The 21,536-nt window shown below is 36.1% G+C and overlaps 1 protein-coding gene across 1 annotated transcript in view; it reads right to left on the reverse strand.

Annotated features, from left to right (window-relative positions):
- The window catches only part of SGCZ (sarcoglycan, zeta), a 207,735-nt gene that overhangs the window by 42,524 nt on the left and 143,675 nt on the right, over nt 1-21,536 (reverse strand). Inside the window, exon 4 of the mRNA XM_010150471.1 lies at nt 7,390-7,512. Within this exon, the coding sequence (XP_010148773.1) occupies nt 7,390-7,512 (123 nt within the window). The remainder of the gene's footprint in view (nt 1-7,389; nt 7,513-21,536) is intronic.

A 21,536-nucleotide genomic window follows, 5' to 3' on the forward strand; every position in this document is an offset into this window, starting at 1 on the left:
CCCCTTTCCTTTTTCTTTCTCCTGCCTAACTATATACTGACTCCTATGTCTCTGTCTATAGAACAGTCTTGTTGAATATTTCTCAGTGGATGCATTCTAACCTTAACTGGGAGATATAAATCTATTTGTGCAATGTTCTGGAGAAGAAATCTATTCAATCTCACCACTTTTAGCCTGCCTTTAAAACTTCCAGTTCATAGACAGCTTGGAGCTCAAATACATATGCTTGTAATTAGCTCTATAGTTGCACCTCGAGAGTAATGCTCTAACAGGTTGCTCTGTTGCCAAGTGGTTAGACTACTGCAATAATATTATCTTTCCGAGCTCTCATACAGACAAGTCTGGACATTAAGTGCTTCCCTTAGATCTAAATAAACTTATCAGAAACCTTATTCATCCAGTAAATTTTGGGGTACATATTAATGTAGTCATTACTCATTACTGAGGAAAAACAGAAATTCTATATACGTAATGCATTTTTTTTTTACTGATGGATGATGATAAAAGAATTCTGGTTCATTCAGTGTTCAGGGTACTGAGATTCTGGAATATCTACTTAAAGGTTGAACTTTTTACTACAACATCAAATACAGCAGTTTTACTGTGATTACATAATTTGGCAGCATAAGCCTACTTAAAGTGATTAAGTGCTTCCCTTCATCTTGTGCCACTTCACCATCCAAACTCCATCTGTCCTGAATGACAATCCACCAACTGAACATGGCAAATCCAAGATCATCTTTCCCATTCATACTGAAATTCCTATTCAGTCTCTGAAGACACTAGATATACGCCTACTGTAACAACAACATACATCAAAAAATAATTTATTTTTCTACATTTCAGTACTTGTTATAAATATTTTATTTCTACTTTTCCAATCTAATTTGCAATTCACATATATTTCCTCATATTTCTGTCATATTCCTTTTTATAGCCATGAGCCATATTTCTACTTTATCATTTCCTTTTAACTACTCTGGAAGACCTTTCTGTATTTCAATTACCTGCAGACTCACAGTCCTACAGCATAATCTTAAAATCAAAACTGAGGTACTGATGCACTCCTCTGCATGTTAATTCTGGATATTATTAGAATATAAGAATGTAGGTATCTTCTGAAGTTTCCATGATACATCAAGGCTCTCATCTTTCATCTAGTGAAGTAAATGGCTTTGATCAAAGCCATACTGAGCCCCCTATAAGCATATACTTTAGTGTAATGAAAAAGATACTTGCAACCCTTCACAGATTTTTCCCTGACACTGTTCTGGTGTCAAACTAGATCTGACCTACTCATTTCCTGCTATTAATATGGGAAAGTTTCCATTAAAACTGAAGTATGTTATCTCCTGTCCTTCTCTGACTTTTGTCTTCTTACATGACTTTGCTATTTGACAAGCAAGAAGGCTCATAGGAGGTCCTAATGGACTGCAAAGATTTTATACCACTTTTCATTCCTCCTATTACTGTTGGCAACCATGTGCATCTTTATAACAATTGCAATTCTCACCATGAGATCTATAATAATTTTTGAAATAAGGAAACAAAGTGATCTTCAGCTAATTATACCAGCTCACACCCTACAGACACAGAGCTCCATATATCTGAAAAGTTTTGTGTTTCAATAAATTATGCAAGCAACTCTATAGAACTATGACTAAAATCTTGGTAAAACATCGGCTGACAAGGTTTTAGTGAGCTTCTTACTTACTTCTAGTGGAAAAACCATTAATGTTAACATAGTAATTATCATTATAACTAAATTCTGTTTTATCCAGAAAGGACTTCAGGTTCTGTGCTAAAACAGATTATACCACTCAGACATCCAGCAATAAATGAAAGAATGAAAGAAAATAAGCCAGCAGTTAAGAAAGTAATAGGAAACAAATTAAGTTAGTTCTCCTTAAAGATAAGTAGTATTTTCTAAACAATCTAGACTGGATTATTTAGAAAAAGTGATGCACCTCATTTACTCCATCTAGAAAATATAATTGGATTTGATTGCAGCACTGCAATGGCTTCTGATGAAGACCTATGTGGTTTAATTTGCAAATCCATTTTTGCCTTGACTTTTTTAAACTTAAACTCATAGGATGCTTTGGTTTGGAAGGGACCTTAAAGACCATCTAGTTCCAACCCCCCTGCCATGGGCAGGGACACCTTCTACTAGACCAGGTTGCTCAAAGCCTCATCCTGCCTGGCCTTGAACACTTCCAGGGATGAGGCATCCACAGCTTCTCTGGGCAACATAAAAAAGCCACATGTGCAGGTACAACTGATTTAGAAGAAGGTACCTAAACCTGTAATGAGTCAAGTTATGCTGTTGAATTTATGGGTCCTGCAAGAAGGGTCAGATAAAATCACGGTTAAATAAAGAACACTATAGACAAGTCTGAATGAAGTCTGTAGATCAGAAGAATGTGTGGGAGACAATATGATAGCTAAGGTGCAGTCACTTCCCCTTCAAATATCATAGACAGCAAAATGTTTGTATAACCTAGATAAAACACATCAAGTTTAATGAAAAAAAAAATCTGATAATCTGTTTTTAACCTTTAACCTCTTCAAACCACCTGAGCAAAAGCACCTTCAGAGAAAACAATCTCATGTTGTACAAAAAAGTAGGTATTTTGCTTAGAATATAACCAGATGACCCCCAGTTTTCTCTGTACTACTTACACCTGCTAGCTACAAGTTCGGTTTCAGAAAAAACAGAAAGACAAACTGTACTAACAGAGACATACAGTGAAAGATTTATAGAAAAAATTACATTCTTCTTTTACAGCAGTGTCTCAGAAAATGGTATATTGAGCTAGATGTTCTTAATCTGTTTTCTTAAAAGGACTCCGGCTGGATAAAGCTGAGTTGTGACATACGCTTGCACTGTCATTGTCGAGTGTGGGTTATACAGTGTTTTCAAGTTCTGCTACAAGAATACCTCAGAGAGGTCATATTACAATTACAAGAAATAAGAAATAAAAGCATAGGGCAGAAGACTCTGTATTAAATTTAAAGAAGAGAAATTAAAGTCAAACAGGTACTTTTGTCTTGCAACTGCAGAGGGAGTGAAGAAGACTCCACAATGCCATACATGCTGTTCATGCATTGGGACAGAATGAACATACAGGACAGAGAAAGGTTTAACTATGTGCAGAAAAGAACCTGTGACCCCACCAGAAACTCAGTTCCTTATTCCTGCTTGTTTCCCAGCTCCTTAGAAATATTTTTACTTCACCGTACCTTTCTCCCCCCTTCCTACAAAACTCTATGGTGCATCTTAAACTTGGTGGTGGAAGGCATCCCTGCAAAGGGGCAGGAGTCAGCTAAAATTCTAACAGCCCTGTCTAAGAAAGCAAAGTTTGAATTTTTTTTCTTCTTTCCTTGAATGATAAAGTAGGAAAGAGCTAACACAGTTAAGAGAAAAAGCAAAAGTAATAATGGAAGGAAGAATAAGAAGTCTAAATTAAAACAGCCAAATGCCTAATTTTAAAGCAAGAGACTCTTTAAAGCAAGAGACTCTTATAGCTGCAATATCTCTAAACTAAAAAGTACTGACTCCCTATTTTTCTTATCTGGGAAATATATTGATATCTGGATTACTAGCCTGTTTTTAGTAAACCTTTCTCCCTGAAATAGGCTTCCTATATAAAATTTACCAATAAAAATGCTACAAAAATAATCAATGGAAAGCTGTGAACTTAGTATTTCAAGTTCTTATTAATCAAGCATTTCTTATACTGCCTTAATATAGACTGCTCTTTAAAGCTGTGCATTACAAAAGCATTCGTCTGAACTGAGAAAAAATCATATAAAATAAATCCCAGACTGCCACAGTAGTTTATAAAAGCCCATGAAACTGGTATGCTTTAGGAAATTAATTATCAAAATGCATCATTTGTTGCACTTACTCACAGTGAAGTATTTCCAAAGAGACACTATTCACAGATAAGCAAGAAAATGAAATCACACTTAAATAATCTTATGTGAGAAATTCATCTCCAAATAAGAACAGATTAGTTTTGCTTTTTGATATTCATTTTTTGTTTTCTCTGTTCTTCCTTCCCTATATTCACCTCAAGGCACTATGATTATCAAAATGCAGCCCTGAGAAAAATACACCAAAAAAGAATTCTGGTTGATGTTTGACATCGTGATGCTTTGCCAGGTTTCATCAGTCGTATCATGTCACATAGAGTAATGTAGTGCGATTGATGTAACTCACAGGGACTCATCACCTTTCATGCGTTTGCTGAAGAATTTAAAGGTATCACACAGCCCTTGGACAGAATTCAAAGACCTGCTATATGAAATAAAGATTTTATTATTTTATTTTTCCATGAAGACAGAATGAGCTTTTTTACCCTTTAGCAGATTTTTTTTTAATACTTTTCTTGAGATTTCATGGATTATATGATTTTTAGTCTTCATTGGGAAATCTATGTTAAATAATTTCAGCTTTAGACTGAAGTCAACAGTAAAGCATAGAGGTTTCATTATAGCTTTATTATTTGGTTGCAGATTAGTACTTATGCTGCAAAAAGCCTTTTAGGGATACAGAAACTGGGATATGAGGTTATTCTGTCTAAGCTTTTCAGAAATGCTCATTCATTTAGAAACATAATACTCTTGCCTTCATTCTGTGGCATAATATTTTTCTTCTCTAACAAGATGATGGAAGGGTTAACCTAAAGTAGTACATAGGGATTTAAAGCTAAAATTTTGAAACTAGCCTTTTATAACCTCATTATAAGATAGCTTATTAATGAAATGCGATTTCAAGACAAGATGATTATCCAGAGATTAGAAAGAATGATCCCAACTTCATTAAATTATCTTTGAATAAACACAACAGAAGATAATAAATTTCCAGGGATTTTTAAAAGTAAATTACTCTTTGAAATTACAATTACAAAGCACCTTACCATGTTTTTCCAAAGAAACTGCCCAAAATATTGGACATCAGGCTATTTAATGGAGCTAGTTTGGTTTTAACTTTTTGACATGTCAACACTCAGAACCTGATAAATCCTCCATTATGCATATTTTCTTTGTGATATTTAAATGCTGCTAAAATCTTTCTATTTTTTGTGTAAGTGTAAGTAATTAAAGCCAATGTTTTTATTGTTTTAACACTTAAATATTTTTTTTTTAGTTCAATGACAGAATTTCTTTGAAAATTCAATCGTCTCTCTTGTTTATTTTTCACTTTAGCCATAGAAGGAAAACCAGCTACTTGTACAAACAGCTTTAGTAGTGAGATTCTCTAGAAGGACTCAACAGAGATACAGCAATACTTAAACTAAGATGAATACACCAAAACAGCATTAACTTACGCTTTTCTAGCCTTTACCCCTTTACTTTTTTTTTTTCTCCCCTCTTAATTTAGGCAGGAGAGATCAATATAGACACACATAGTCAGATGTATTTCTAGAATTAGGGAGAAAATCCTGTTCTTTTCACAAGGAACAATTTTATATTCTGTGCTACGAGCCATCAAATAAATTTTCATTAGGTACTCTGCTTTCTACACTACTGATGTCAACAGGTGCTGTGGGAACTCAAGCCACTTTGAAGTTAAAGCCAGTTGAGCAGTGCTTTGCTTTTGAAGTCTGATAAAAAAAAAAAAAAAATTACTATTACATCTACAATTTGTGATTACATTTCTTAATGGCAGGAAATCTAATCCTCAGTGTCATTTGTAAGATGCTTTATTTTTTAAGTTATGATAGATGGTTTGAAATCTCCTGTGTTGACTGAATGTTTAAGATTAATTTTTTCAGTAGTTAATATTTTGATCAAGTTTGAACCTTAGCAGGAGTCAGTATGATTCTCTTTTTCCTTATTGTGTTATTCCAGTTAATCTTTTAGGCTTTATTACGGTAAAATTCTTGTACAACTACTGTCTATGAAGAATGGCTGCTGGCTCAACAAAACACTGATGTGTCCCTTTCCTAATCCCAAATTTGGTGAGCTGATACAATTTAGTGTCTTGTATTGTATATTGCAACATCACTAAACTGCCTGCTTGTAAAAGCCTTTTCTTTTATTTTAGCACTGTTAAAGCTTCAGGAAGAAGTTCCTCCCAGAGAGGGTGGTGAGGCACTGGCACAGGCTGCCCAGAGATGTTGTGGATACCCCATCCCTGGAAGTGTTCAAGGCCAGGCTGGATGAGGCTTTGAGCAACCTGGTCTAGTGGAAGGTGTCCCTGTCCATGGCAGGGGGGTTGGAACTAGATGATCTTTAAGTCCCTTCCAACCCAAACCATTCTGTGATTCTATGATAAAACAGGCTGCTTGGCTAAAGAAGATAAACAGAGGCCAGATAGGAATGAAAGAGGGAAAAGAAGTTATCACACATATACTGGCAAGCAACAATCTTGAGGTTTATGGAGAAAGTTCAGTCATAATTTGACTGTGGACCTCCTGGATTATTATAATTCTGTATCTGGCATTACACATAGGTAGAACTACATAATACATTTTTAAAAGGCTTAAAGTTTTTAGTAATACATTTCTTAATTTTACAGACCAGAACGTGGTACCTTATCATAGTCATCACCAATACCATCTTATACTTTCTGAACAGTTGAACTTTCAGATTAGTAGGTTGATTTCAAACTCTGTTAAGCAGGCATCCCCAGATAGAGACACCACTGACTGGTGAAATAATGCAAGTTCTGTACCTTATTCTAGACTGTGAGTGAATAGCTCAAGTCCAGCCTAAGTTCAGAAAAAAATTTATTAAGTAGTCAAAGTTCAAGCGTTTATCTAAAACAAACTTTGGTAAACTATTTTTTTTATTTTATAAGCTAAGACATTTCTAAAATCAAATTAATTACTGATAAATATATATATGCAACGCTGGTAGCAAAAGATCTGTGAGAATTATTTTTATTATTTTACTGAACAAATGTTCAAATGAAGATGACGTTTCTACTTACTAAACTTCAGTGAGCCTCCTAAAGTAAAGCAGATACATATCCTTAATTCACATCAAGATAGACTTGATACTTTGTATACAGAAAAAAAAAGGGTCATAATATATATCAATGTTTTTTACCAATGTGAAGGGTCATTAACTAAAAAAATGGCATAAGTACCACAAAACAATGCTTAACGGTAACTTAGAAAATCTGAATCACTGTGTTAAAGGTGATTTGTACCATAGTTGGTCCTTCAGAGTTTAAATTCAAATCTGCCTTTAAAAGAAATAATTTTTAGATTGTGTAATATCATTCGGCTGGTTAAGAAATCACTCATGATGAGAAGACTTTTTCCTCTCCAGTGAATGAAAATTTTGTAGAAAAATTATTAATTATTACTAAGGGTATTTAAAAGACTTTTTTTTAAATTTTACATCCATTTAGAAACCTTATTATTACTGTACCTGTTACTTTCAGTCTGTCGGCTCCAATGACAATCTCGTCTTCATCTGCAGAAAACAATACTTTTCCACTTTCACTTGCTCTCACTTCAAATCTCTTACACTGGGCCTCCACAGCATCAGCTCCTGAAATCAAGGCAGTGAATATTTCATCTAAGATATTTTGTAAGAATAAAATTAATCTTTGGAACACCTGGAATATCCAAAATATATTGAATACATGAGGTTTTTATAAAATACTTTGCTTTCTGTAAGACAGTTATGTAATTTGTATTATAATTAATTTATAGAGTAACTGATCTAGTGGAAGGTGTCCCTGCTCATGGCAGGGGGGTTGGAACTAGATGGTCTTTAAGGTCCCTTCCAACCCAAACCATTCTGTGATTCTATGAAAAACAAAACAGTCTGCTCAACTGACTTGGAAAAAAAAACCAAACCCAAACCAAACAGACCATCCACCCCCACCCCATCGCCCACCCAAAAAAACCCAAATAACCCCAAAACAAATAACCCCAATACAACTAGTGTTTATTGTCATGGCCCAGGCAACTTGTAACAGCGATGGGTTACAACATAAGGAGTCCACCACTGCGTGTTGTCTGCCTGAAAACAGCAACAGCATCCTGCAGCCATAGTTACGGGTCAGGAAACCAAATAATCATCACAAATAATGTTATACTAACTAGTTTTGTCTTTAAGAACTTAGCCACATAAAAGTGTCATTGTAAGTACAGTGATGCTGTTAATTTACACATGTGAAAGTTGTTAGTTCTATAAAGAAAAGGGATTAATAGAAAGTGTGAGAGAAATCGAGGAAAAAAAAAAAAAGACCGGCCATATTCTTACTCACACTGCAAGTGACAGCTGATATTTCAATAACTGACCTTAGAAAACTTGTGATGTATTTAGGATAATATAGCTTTTAATGAAGAACAACCTACGGAACAATGATCTGGACTTTCTAAAAAAAATGCATTTATTTTAGCTGCTCATCATCTCTGCTTCTTTAGTATCACAACGTATTAAAATACACCTAGAATTCCATTAGTCCAAAATAATTATTACAGGATGTAATGACATTCTAAAAGAAATGGGCTTTTACTTTATGTTGCTCTCAGAACTTAACAGTACACCACTTAGCATTACTTGTTTAGTGCTGAAACAGTGGTTAGTGTATTCAAGTCACTTGAGAGATTACTAACAAAACATAATACATGTTAAGTGTGTGTCTTTGAGGTAGAACTAGATGTGACTGTCATAACAATGGTTTAGAAAAGGTAAAGTGCCAACAGAGTAATCAATGCTATCAAAATGAAATTCTGTTTCATTACGTTTTCATTTCCCAGTTGAATCAAGAGTAAGAAGTGGCCTGTGCAATGTATTGGTGTATTATCTTCTCAGCTGTAATGCAAATTGCTGTGTTCCAAACACATTCCACCAACAAAGATGTCTCATAAAATGTCTGAATCTTCAATACTACTACTAACAAAAATGATGAATCACCTCTTAAAATGCCACGCTTGAACAAAGCAAATATTTTGAAATTTTTAGTTCTAACCTGTAAAGCAATCTATCCACTATGCTTATTTTCAGCAAAACATATCTGCTTGAATAATGTACTTCAGTCTAGAGAAACATGGACTGTTTGGACATTTTGTTTGGAAAGGTAATTTCTACCAAACACATGGCTGTGTGAAAAGCCTTCTAGCTATGCTAAGTTATTCATACTAGAGATATGCTCAGCTTCTTAACAACTTTTGTCAGGATCAAGGCATGTCCATGGCACACTTTACCATGTGGCCAAAAAAATTATTTACTTGTAAATCAGTTGTATAATAATGAATTAAATTATTACATTTTTGCAAAATTCCACTCATTTAAAGCATATGGATGAAAAATGTACGTTTCATATTCATAAATCATATATAATGATGGTTTATAACACATGCTTGTTGCACAGCAGTTACATAATCAAAACTATCATTAAAACAGCTATGTTAAAAATGGAACTGTGGTGGGTTGACCCTCGGCTGAAGGCCCAAAGCTGTTCTGTCACTGCCCTCCTCAGCGGGGCAGGGGAGAGACAACATGATGAAAGGCTCGTGGGTTGAGATAAGGGCAGGGAGGGATCATTACCCGTTACTGTTACACGCAATGCAGACTCAACTTGGAGAAATCAGTGTAATTTACTATCACACACATCAGAGTAGGATAATGAGAACTAAAACCAAATCTTACACCACCTTCCCTCAACCCCTTCCTTCTTCCTAGGCTCAGCTTTGCTCCCTACCTTCTCTCCCTCCTTCCTCTGATTGTGGCGACAAAGGGTTGTGGTCAGTCGATCACACACCATCTCTGCTGCTGCAGCGTGTGTCCTCCCCGTGGGATGCCATCCTTCAGGAGCCCCCTGCTCCAACCTGGGTCCTCCGTGGTCACAAGTCCTGCAGCAAACCTGCTCCAGCCTGGGCTCCTCTCTCCATGGGGCCACAGCTCCTGCCAAGAGCCTGCTCCAGCGTGGGCTGCCCAGGGGGTCACAGCCTCCTTCGGGCATCCCCCTGCTCTGGCATGAGGTCTTCCCAGGGCTGCAGGCAGGTCTGGTCCACTGTGACCCTCCATGGGGCACAGCCAGCCTCACCATGGGCTCCACCACAGGCTTCCAGGGAATCTCTGCTCCTGCGCCTGGAGCACCTCCTCCCCTCCTTCCCCGCTGACCTTAGGGTCTGAAGAGCTGTTTCTCTCACATATTCTCACTCCTCTCCCCATCTTACAGTTCCTGTTGTGCATCAACTTTTTCCCCTGCTTAAATATGTTATCCCAGCTTGCTACCTCCATCACTGATGGGCTCGGCCTTGGCCAGTGGCAGGTCCATCTTGGAGCCAGATGACATTGGCTCTATTGGACACATGGGAAGCTTCCAGCAGCTTCTCAAAGAATCCACCCCTGTAGCACCCCCCTGCTAGCAGAACCTTGCCACACAAACCCAATACAGGTACAAAGCATGTAATTATTCATTTTAGCTATAGGGAAAATGTGTTAAATTAAAATGTTGGGCAGCACATAAAATATGGATACAGAAAATTACAGTGCTGTAACCCAGATTCGCACTAATAGAGATCATGTTTCCAGACAAAAACTTTGTCTGGTTTAAATGTGTACAGTGTCTACCTTGACTTACTTATTAAGTAATGCCATAATAACAACTGTGAAGAGCACATGCTTTTAACATTTTGCTTTGTAAAGTCAATGATGCCTTATACTACTTGATTATTATTCAGGAAAACAAATTATAACCACCACTTGGAATTATGATAAATACCACCAAGAACTCACCAGTCTTCCACGGTTTAAATATGATTATAAAGATACAATTGTAAAGACGGAAGGGTAAACACTCCCTATACGGAATATGACTTAATGCTGATCAGGTAAAAACCTTGATTTGTTTCATACCCCAATCACACGGTAGAAATGTGAACTGTTGGTGGTTGTTATTAAGAGATGAGATCAAACCTTCTGCATGTGATAAGTGTGAATAGATAGTTAGGGTAGTTTTGGTTGGTTGTGGGTTTTTTTTTTTTTCATTACTACAAAGCTTACTGCTGTGGAAATTTTCCTATAGAGGGTTTTTTTCACCATTTGGAGAGCATGCGTAATCATTACAGCTTTCTGGCCAATTTGTATTTCCCCTGCCAGCAGACTGAACCTCTTCTCAACTAATTCTATGTTTATGCATATTTTGCTTTACAGTGAACCATATCACAATTTTTGCTGTGGCAAAGGATATTCAGGTTTGAGGTCCTTTTCTTCCCAAGTATTTTCCACAAAGTTCATCTCCCTTCCAATTTTCAAAAAAATGGTATAATAGAGGAAATAATGATTGAGTGATACTTGTGAACATAAGATGTAGTGGTGTAAAGAGTAGATAGACAAACTAAAAGTCAAAAATTTTCCAAACTGCAACAGTGCCCACCCAAACATTACTTTTGACTCAGTTTTTAGATTTTTAAAGAATACCTAATACTGCTCACTACTCATTTAGCACACAAAATATGTTTGGGACTTTAACTCTCAATATTAAGAACATCATATGTTTCTTTCTTGGCAGTACAGTGCTCCCCTTCCCCTCCTATCAACAACAGTGGAAGTAACACAAATGTTAAAAACAGGGTGAAGCTAAATTTGCTATACTTTGTCTTCTGGACTGTTTCCAGTCATCCACAAGGAATCATAGAATCACAGAATGGTTTGGTTTGGAAGGGACCTTAAAGATCATCTATTTCCAACCCCCCTGCCATGGGCAGGGACACCTTCCACTAGACCAGGTTGCTCAAAGCCTCATCCAGCCTGGCCTTGAAGACATCCAGGGATGGGGCATCCACAACATCTCTGGGCAACCTGTCCCAGTGCCACACCACCCTCTCCGTGAAGAATTTCTTCCTGATATCTAATCTAAACCTCCCTGATTTCAATTTATACCCATTACCCCTTGTCCTATCACTACAGGCTCTTGTAAAAAGTCCTCTCCCAGCACCCTTGTAGGCCCCCTTCAGATACTGGAAAGCTGCAATGAGGTCTCCTCGGAGCCTCCTCTTCTCCAGGCTGAACAAGTCCAGTTCTCGCAGCCTTTCGTCATAGGAGAGGTGCTCCAGCCCTCTGATCATCTTTGTGGCCCTCCTCTGGACTCGCTCCAAGTGATCAATATCCTTCTGATATTGGGAAGTTCCACTCATTCTCAAGTTACTAAAACATAAGTTGAAACTGAGATGCATGAGGAACAGTAACTATCAACAATACCAAATACACAAGTTGCATTTTTTTTCTTCTGTTGATAAAGATATTTCAGGTTCTTCCATCAGATGTAGATGAACACTAGCATTTGCATCTGGTTTCTAAATCACCTTCTGTGTCCACCTGGCAGACAACTAATTCACACACAAAAATGGGTAAGAAATCAACCACTTTAATTAAATATATGGCCTAGAATTCAAAGGGAATTATTATGAATTTATGATCCTTGTAAATGTAAAACATAATGAAATTCAATGTACTGTTTTCCAAATCTTCAATGAAAAATGGGTTATTTAAAGATTTATTAAATGTAGTGTATTTTTGGATGACAAAGAAAGGTACTTTTATGAGAATGTGTTGATGCTTCTGAGGTTGGAGATAAAAGAGAGAAAGTATTTTTAATAAAGATTCAGCCCTGAGCCGGGTCTAAAAATCAATATTTGTGAAATATATGCCTAGATAAAATTCTGTTAATATGCATAGGAACATAGATATTATATTATTTTGGCCACCAGAGGTCTCAGAAATATTTCAGTGAATGCAAATGCAATAATGCAAATGAAGGACTCATACCAGCTGAGTAGAAGCTTTGAGGAATTTTGAATAAAAAGAGCTTTCAGCAAGACATCTAGACAAGGAAATATTCACAGCAATCAGAACATATTCTATGCTTTGTTTGCTGAGGAAGGCAAGAGACCATATTTATTATATCAAAAAAAGGACGAAAGTAGCTGTTATTAAAACAAACAAACAAAAATCCCCAAAAAAACTAAATAACAACAACAGCAAAAACTAGCTGTCTTTGTTGTTTGCCATGCTATGGAGATGTCAGAAAGCTGCTACTTTTATGAAAGGTTGAACTTTGAGGTTACCTGGTCTGAATGTCTCTACTCAGACAAGAGAAACTGCAGCAAGTGTTAGGAAAGAAGCAGCAGTGCATGTATTTGTTAACATTTTTAGCATCAGACTGCAGTGAATACACCCAAATGTCAACATAAATTATTACCATAGGGATAACCCATATATTTATATAAGCAAATGTATATAAACAAAGAAAATGAAGAAGAACCATCCAAATCATACAAAAGATATGGTGGTCGCACGGTTTTTCCAATATAACTAATGCATATAATATTAGTATACTTTAAATAAACAGCAATACATAGAAATGGATGGCTTTAAATTATTAAATTAAACATATCTAAATATAAAGTAAATAATAGAGATTAAATTATAAATAAAAATGTTATTTTTTATTAACAGCTTTATTGCATTATCTTGCCTGTGGATGTTTTCCTGTTGTCCAGGAGCCTTTCTTTGTGACACCAGTAAATAGCCATGCTATGGTAAATTCTTCTTACAGCTGCCTTCATCAACTTGGATTTTACTGACAAACTCAAATGTCCACCTCATTGAAATGAATGAACTGTCTCTAATGTATTCTGAAGTACTCCCAAGTGTGAATGGGAATAGAAAGAGTATAATTTTTTCTTCTTCATGATGAATGCAACCTGAAAATCATAAGAGCATTTTCCAAGTTTTCAGCATTATCCTTAACCTTGGAATTTTTTGCTTTCCGTGATGTGATTGATTTCTACAACTAACATAATTTACAAAGCTGATCATATACCTTTTGGAAGCTGAGGCTTACTGAAGCTGTCAACGCATTACATATCCACACGAAATCGGTGAGAGAGTTCTCTGTTAGCTGAGTTAGGCTATAAGGTTATGTTGTTTGGTCACTACATGTTTTATGAAAATCCAAAGTTACCTGTTAAGTAACTGGAGTACACTATTTACAACATATTCCACTGAAATAGAAATTACAGTTAAAAAAAGACAGAACAATACATAGTATGAGATACCTGACCACATGCTGTGCATAATGAATGACACACATCAAATCTGCACAAGACAGTAAAGGGAGTATAAAAATTCTTCATTACATAGATGAAACTCAGACAAAACAGGAATGTTACATTTCTCTTTGTAAAATATGATATCTTGCAGATTGTAAGGTCATTCATTGCTCTGGAAAATTGTTTCTTTTTATTGTTATGTATTTCTTTTAGGTCAGACTTTTAGTGTGACTTTTCCATTGAATGTTCTAAAAATTTCCCAGAAATTCTACAGAAAAGCACTTGTCTGTAAATCTCTAAAAACTTGCTTCTTTCTTTTCTTAAAAACAGATGTTTGACCTGTTTGCATCTTTTGAGAATTTATCTCTTACCCATGTACTCTCTAAAATAATTGCTAATAGTGCAAGTACCTTTCAGCTTTCTACTTTATCATTGTGAGGTATACTGGACTGGAACGGAAGTTGAATGAATTGAAATACCTTCATGCCACCTACCAGTTCCCTACCTTTTCTCTTCCTGATTTTACCCTGTGACCTTTTTTAGTAACTGTTGTATATCTTGCTTTGTGAGGTTTTAAAAAGAAAAGCACTTCAGTTTTGTGTCTCCTACTGGTAATATTCTCTTCAGACCTTAGATGCAGACATTCTGAAATTGTTTCTACTCTACAGATACTTTGAGCGTTTTTGGTGGTTTATTAATATACAGTAAAAGATGACTTAAATCTTTTTAATTGTATCCTCTATATAGACTTACTATTTAGAGGTTAGTTTTCAACCTTTCTTTTTTCTTTCTTTTTTTTTTTTCCCCACAGATTTTATTAAGAAGATACAAGTTGTTTTTCCAGATGCTTTTGGCAGTTTTCCATGGACTTCAAATATAACCTGTTGTGACTAGAAAATATTGTGTAATATTATTCACAGTGTACTGAATTCCAGTGATAAAAGTTTCTGATTTCTGATTAAAATTTTTGAGATAAATAATGTAATTGATCACATTTTGAGAGAAGATTGAACTAAATGATATGAGCTACCAGAATACTTAGAACTTCCTGGGAAAAGGAATGTTTAAAAAAAAAAAAGTTTTATGTTTTTCTAAAATGAATTCAACACTAATAGCTGTAACACAGGAAGGACTAGAAGATCTGTTTTTTCCAAAGTGACTGTTTCTCAGATTATCTGCTTTACCTAGAAAGTATATATACACTGAAGTTATCTATGCAAGAAGTATTAGCATTTCATATAATCACACTTAGAAATTTCTGAGAACGATTTAATGAAAGAATATACAAAATATTAAAAGCTACACAGGATTTATCCACAAAAAAGGCTAACACTCATTACTAATGGGTAGTAAAACACAAGTAAAAAATCATATCCTGATGACCAGAAAATTATAATTTGAAACCCTTCTGCTACATGGTAGACCAGTGAAATGCATTTGCAGATTCCTGAAGAACTAGCATCCACTATGATGATAGCACAAGATGATGATGGCTTAAGCCCAGCTCTCAGGATTTTTGTATTATCCATTTAGGAAATTACTTGTCTCCTTGCCCTTGACAGTGGGACAAGGGCCAGGAAAGCTGCAGAAGCAGGATAAAAGCAGATTTGGGCTCTTAGCTTCTGGAAGTGTCTCTTCTGATTAAGGTTCTCAGTGGAGTCCATTGTTGACTTGTAACACAGAAGCAGCAATTCAATTCACAGATGGAGACATTTACCTCAGATTCCTACCCTGCTGACACTTAAACTCTGCATCTTTATCTGTAATTTGAATCACTCCCAGATTGTTTACCTTTCAGATACACCACTTAGAGAGGCTATATTAATACCTTTGGGAGTAGCATCTTATGGTAACAGAACAAATTTAGTATTGTGGGGAAATCAGAAGAGTCCTCAAAAGAATGGATGATTTTGTATCTGGAAAGAAATCTAACCTAGATGCAGATGGATGTATAAATTCAGAGGCAAGACCTGCAGCACAGGCGGAATTTTTGTCTGGACTTGCTGAAAGCTTTTGCTTTGACAATAGGGCAAGCCAGCTACAAGGACTCCACCACAAAGAAAAATAGATGAAATAAATTAGTGTTTGGTTTCCTATCTATATTCCACAGAGAAAATATGTTAGAAGCAAATAACCAAACAAATATAAAAACTAAAACAAGCAAGCAAAGACCCAGAAAAGACCTAACTCTAACTAGAGACAGGAGATTAGCAAACTTTCCTTTCCTTCTTAAAAGACAGGTGAGAGTCAGAACCATCCCATCACTCTCTTCCATAATAAAAGAACCACTTTCTTCATTCCAGGAGCAAAAAAAAGGTAGGTAGGAAACTCCTAGTGACTGTCAATTTTAAGGTGGCAAATTGTCCAGGTGGCTTGCTACAACATGCAAGAGAAAAGCAACAAAGCAGTTTCTCCATACAAACAACTATCTGTCCAAAATATCACAAAAGGAAACTCATGAAGTTTTGTGACTTATTTTATAAGTTGGAATAACTTATTTTAAGGGCAATGTAGTCCTTATTTTTGATTTGGAAAAAATGCTCACTCTGTATTATTTTGATCTGTAACTGATGTTAGTGATTCAGTGAGTGATAACTATTCCCAGTGACTAATGAATTTCAGGTTAATAGAATGCTTTTATTCACAGTCAAAATTGTAAAATATTCAGCTAATCATTAATTCAGTGTCATCTGTTCTTAATTCAGCTGCCAATTCAATATTTATCAACCTAAGAAAAAAAGAAGGTATTTTCAGAGAGATATTTATGTATTATAGACACTTTTAAAATCCCTATTAAATATACCTTTAAAGGTCCTGTACATGCTTGAGACAAATTACATCAAGGCAGCTCTGCCTAACTATAAATGGCACAATCTCTAGTACTGGCATAATATGGAATTTGAAATTCCATATTGTTCTGAATGGAAACAAAATAATTAAAAGGCACATAAACATAATTATATTAATAAATAACCACAACAAACCAGCTATGATCAAGTTACGGATATTAACTGCTATTTTCCAATGTGTTATTAAAGTTTCACTGTTGCACATTAAAACTGGTTTTGAAACTGCATATTTTTACAAAACTCAGACAAAGCAGTGCAGTAGATAAAAAGTAAATATTAGTGTTTTTAAAACAACATAACAGTGAGATTAACTTCTGATTGCCCAAAGACATGTGAGAGGAAATTCTAGAAAATAAAAGGTTTTTTTCTTTATTTTTTAACACTAGTCATCTCATAGATACGAACGAGAACTTTTGATCTAAAAGGTTCAGGATCTTGTATGGACAAATAATTTTCATGGACAAACAGACAATTGTTTCCAAGCTTGACTGTCCACTTGCAAAAATTGACATACAGAAACAGTTTAATCACCCATAGCTGGCTCAGTAAGAAAAATGATAGGACTCAGACTTTTAAAATATAATTTAGCTCAATAAAGATTCTAAGTCTACCATCAAATTACTTTTTTTTTTTTTTGATAAATCTCTTTGCTGTCACTTCAAGATCTCTAACAGCAGCAGTATGCTGCTGAGTTTCTTCTTCCAAGAGTTTGCTGCAGTGCCGGAATAAAGGAGAACATCAGAAAGATCTCACTCCTCTTTTTTTTTTTTTTTTGTATTTAATTAAGTTTAAAAATGGCTTCTCATTTATTTGCTCTTATTTTGTCCTTCGCTTAAGCCACTGCCATTACAATAATATCTTCTTACCAATATTAATGAGCTGTCGGAACATCAGGAAAAAAAAAAAAAAGGTAAAAATAAAATCTTAATGTCCTGTCAGGGACTTACTAAAGGTCCAGATGCTGTAGGTAATTTAATAATGCTTAGCACCCAGCAGCAGCCTTGTGAATGTCACAATGCATGCACAGCACCTGTTTATGCAGTTAAATGAAGTATTAGTAGTTGATAAAGACAAAGAATTAGAACCATCTTCTGAAGATGTATACTCTATCCCTCAAAAGCTTCTTAAATATCTCTGAATAATGACTATTTCTTTGACTTTTGGGATCTCTCTTCTACAAAAAATAAATCACTTTTCCTTCCCTACTCAGATCATTTGGGTAGCAGTTCTGCTGTCTGTATTGGCCAACAGCGTGAGGGTAACAACAGCAGGACAGATGGCAATGGATTAATGTTTAAACACTATCACTTCTGCACCACCATGCAAACCACTAATGACCTCTTCCCACTCAGACTCTACTTCTGCTATTAAATCCAACCACTGCTTGGAGTTCCATGTTCTTTGGTATGGTACAGGATATAAAAAAAATACATTTTGAGCATAAAGTATCTGAGAATTGAATAAATATACCTTTTTCTCCTCCTAGTTTACAATGCCAATTTTCTAGAAATAGCAAAAACATCCAGATTTGCATTTAAAATATGATATAAAATAAAAAGGCTGTAAAGCAGAAAGGTAAGCGTAGGACTGCTGTGCCACTGGCAAAACATCTGTTGGTCATTGAAATCTGTGTCAGCGTATGTCCAGTCTCTCACTTCAGATGCTCTTGAGTCAAAGCGAGCACTGAGATGAAATACTACGGCACCAAGCTGAGGCTCATACCCAGTGCATGAGACATCCCTCTGCACAGGGTCACTGCTGCACCCTGGGTCCCCATCCACCATCACTGCCTGGAAATCACTGACGCAGTGTTCCCTTTCATCCTTTCCCCATCATCTCTAAAGTGACAGTGGGTACAGAACATTAACTATTGCTTTCTCATGGGAAAAAGAGGCATATGGCTGCTGCTTTTCCAAACGTTATCCTGTGGGAAGCCAGCATGTGGCCAATCCTCTGAATGCCTGCCTATTGCTGCCTGCACCAGCTGTCAGCAGCTGGGACCTGAGGCTTCACTTGAAGCCTGGCTTCCAGCAGGCTGCCTGATGCTCTTCCCTCTTCCTCCCCTCCATGGATTTATTCTGTGCCGCTCTGAAAGAACCACAGAGTCACAGAGTATCTTGAGTTGAAAGGAACCCAGAAGGATCATCTAGTCCAACTCCCTCCTCCTTACAGGGCTTCCCAAAACTAAACCATATGACTAAGAGCATAGTCCAGATGCTCCTCGAACTTGCTGCTGTGACCACTTTCCTGGAGACCCTGTTCCAGTGACTGACCACGCTCCCAGTGAATAAGATTTTCCTAATGTCCCATCTGAACTTCCACTGATGCAGTTTCACACCATTTCCTCAGGTAAGAGGAGGAATGTTCAATTTGATAACAGCAGCTCAACAAAAATTAAGATTTATAGTGAATATATACAAGAAAATTTGGACAGTTGCAGAGGAAGCACACTGCCTGGTAGCTGCATGCGCCTCTGAGGATTTCTAAAGACCAAACTTAAAAATGTATATTCTGACTTTGAAAGGTCATCTTTTCCTCCATTTGTTCATCCTTTCCAAACCAGCTCTAGATCATGGAAAGAAAAATACATCAAAAAACCAAATACTGGACCTCAGAATTCCTTCCAAACATAGATGATTAATAAACTTAGAAAAAGAAAGAAAATAACCTGCATGTATTTTGTCTATGCTACAAATATTACAGAGAGAAGTGTCAGGCTGGTTATGAAAGTACAAAGTAAGTCTTCCTTTTTGTCTGTCAGTTACAGACAGCAAAAGGTGCTCTCCACATTAGATCAATACAACTTCAGATTAGAACTAACACGAGATGTACCTTGTACCCTAGGTAGAAATAGTCTTCCTGAGATCAGACTGAAGGAAAGTACAAGAAAAGAAGGAAAGTTGGATCAAAACTCAAATGTCAAAAACTTTTAGAGCCAGAAGAAGGCAGAAAGAAGAAAAAAAAAAACCTGAAAGCAGAAATAGGAAGAAGAGTTCTCAAGACCCCAGCTCTGGAAGTGATGTAGTGTTTAAATAATTTAACAAAAAGTGATTATTTTTAAGATACAAAGAGGATTATGTAGAACACGTGAGGATGGTAAAACTTAAAGTGATCTTACATCCACAGCACAGACTTGTCTTTGCGATGGCTGCTTAGAACCAGCAATGCACATGCACTCCTGACTGAAATAACCACACAGAAATTGCATAGAATTTAATTGCCTAATGCTGCTTGCATTTGTGTTTATTCACGAGGGAATTTTTAATTCTTGACGTACCAATGGATACGATATGCGCTTGTGTTTAAGGAAGGAGCTTTCAGGTTAAATAACGGCCATATCTACCTGAAAGGATTACCTTAGTCTTCTCAAGTGACAAAGAAATAGCTCGCTACTCTATTTTTCTAGCATGGTTTTCATGTGGCAATTCTTGAGAGGCATAAGAAAAATTTCACAGCACAGGATACTTCAAATATTAAATAGCAATGTAGCGTTATGCCTGCACATAACATGTAACAAGGGTATCATAATGATATGAAAGATATTATTTAAAAATTGAAAATGTACCTAAATTATTAAAAGCAATCTGAAGTACTGTGTAAGGTATCTCTCTCTTTCAAAGAGATCTTGTTACCCAGGCACAAAGTGGATGATGATACCAAGTCTATTTAATACTTTCATGAGTTAATTATGTAATGGATGTATAAAAAAAGTATTGTTTTTCAGTCCATTTAAGGCAAGGGCTAGTCACAAGACCTTAAGTTCACCACTGCTGAATGTCAAATGTTCACATGCACATTAACACAGAGAATGATGCAAATAACCTATAATCAAAATAGAAGTAAAAACTAGAATAGAGATGTTTGCAACTGTTTCTTACTAGTCCATTAACTATTACTGCCTCTTGATGCTGAATCAGAGCAAACAATTCAAGTGGATTTATATTATTAGAAGATGGCATAAACAGAGGGTTGCAGGAGAAATATGGATGAATTTCAAATAAATAGCATGTTAATTTTTAAAAGGCTATTTTGGCAGCCCCACCAAAGTGCTGGCAAAGAGGTTGAAGTTTAGACCAGTATTCAGAGCTTCATATTTACCTAATACCACACTTCAAGATAATGACTTAATAGGAATAGATTCTCATGATAGTTTAGCCAAAGTCTTTAAGATATATATCTCTGAATATATTTTATGAGCTACTACTGCAAAACCTGTTATAGCCCAGATGGTTTGTAAAAAGGCTTTTCCAGGGATTAGACAGACAGAAACAGAGACAATGTCACATGGCACTGTAAATTACGAGAAGGGATGAGACTCATATTCCAGCTGGACATTTCAACTGTTATGAGCAACATGGCTCGCTTTCTGACTGCTTCTTGGCTCATCTCATGTGCTTTGCCAGGAGGAGATGTAAAGCCATATGGCCTCTCAGGCATCACTCTGTCATCCTCCTGCAGAGATTCCTGAAGCTGAAAGAGATCCTTTAACTCTGCAGTTAAGTGCAAGTTAGCTAACCTGTACTAATTAAGGGCAAGTTATCTCACATTTATCTACATTTAAAAGATCTAACAATGGATTTGTACCACAGACTAGCATATGAGCTGCGTTTTCACCCCCTGATTAATTGCCTTCTATTTCTTTACTTGGAAAGAG

Source organism: Eurypyga helias, unplaced genomic scaffold, assembly GCF_000690775.1.
Source record: "Eurypyga helias isolate BGI_N326 unplaced genomic scaffold, ASM69077v1 scaffold2184, whole genome shotgun sequence".
Taxonomy (NCBI): Eukaryota; Metazoa; Chordata; class Aves; order Eurypygiformes; family Eurypygidae; genus Eurypyga; species Eurypyga helias.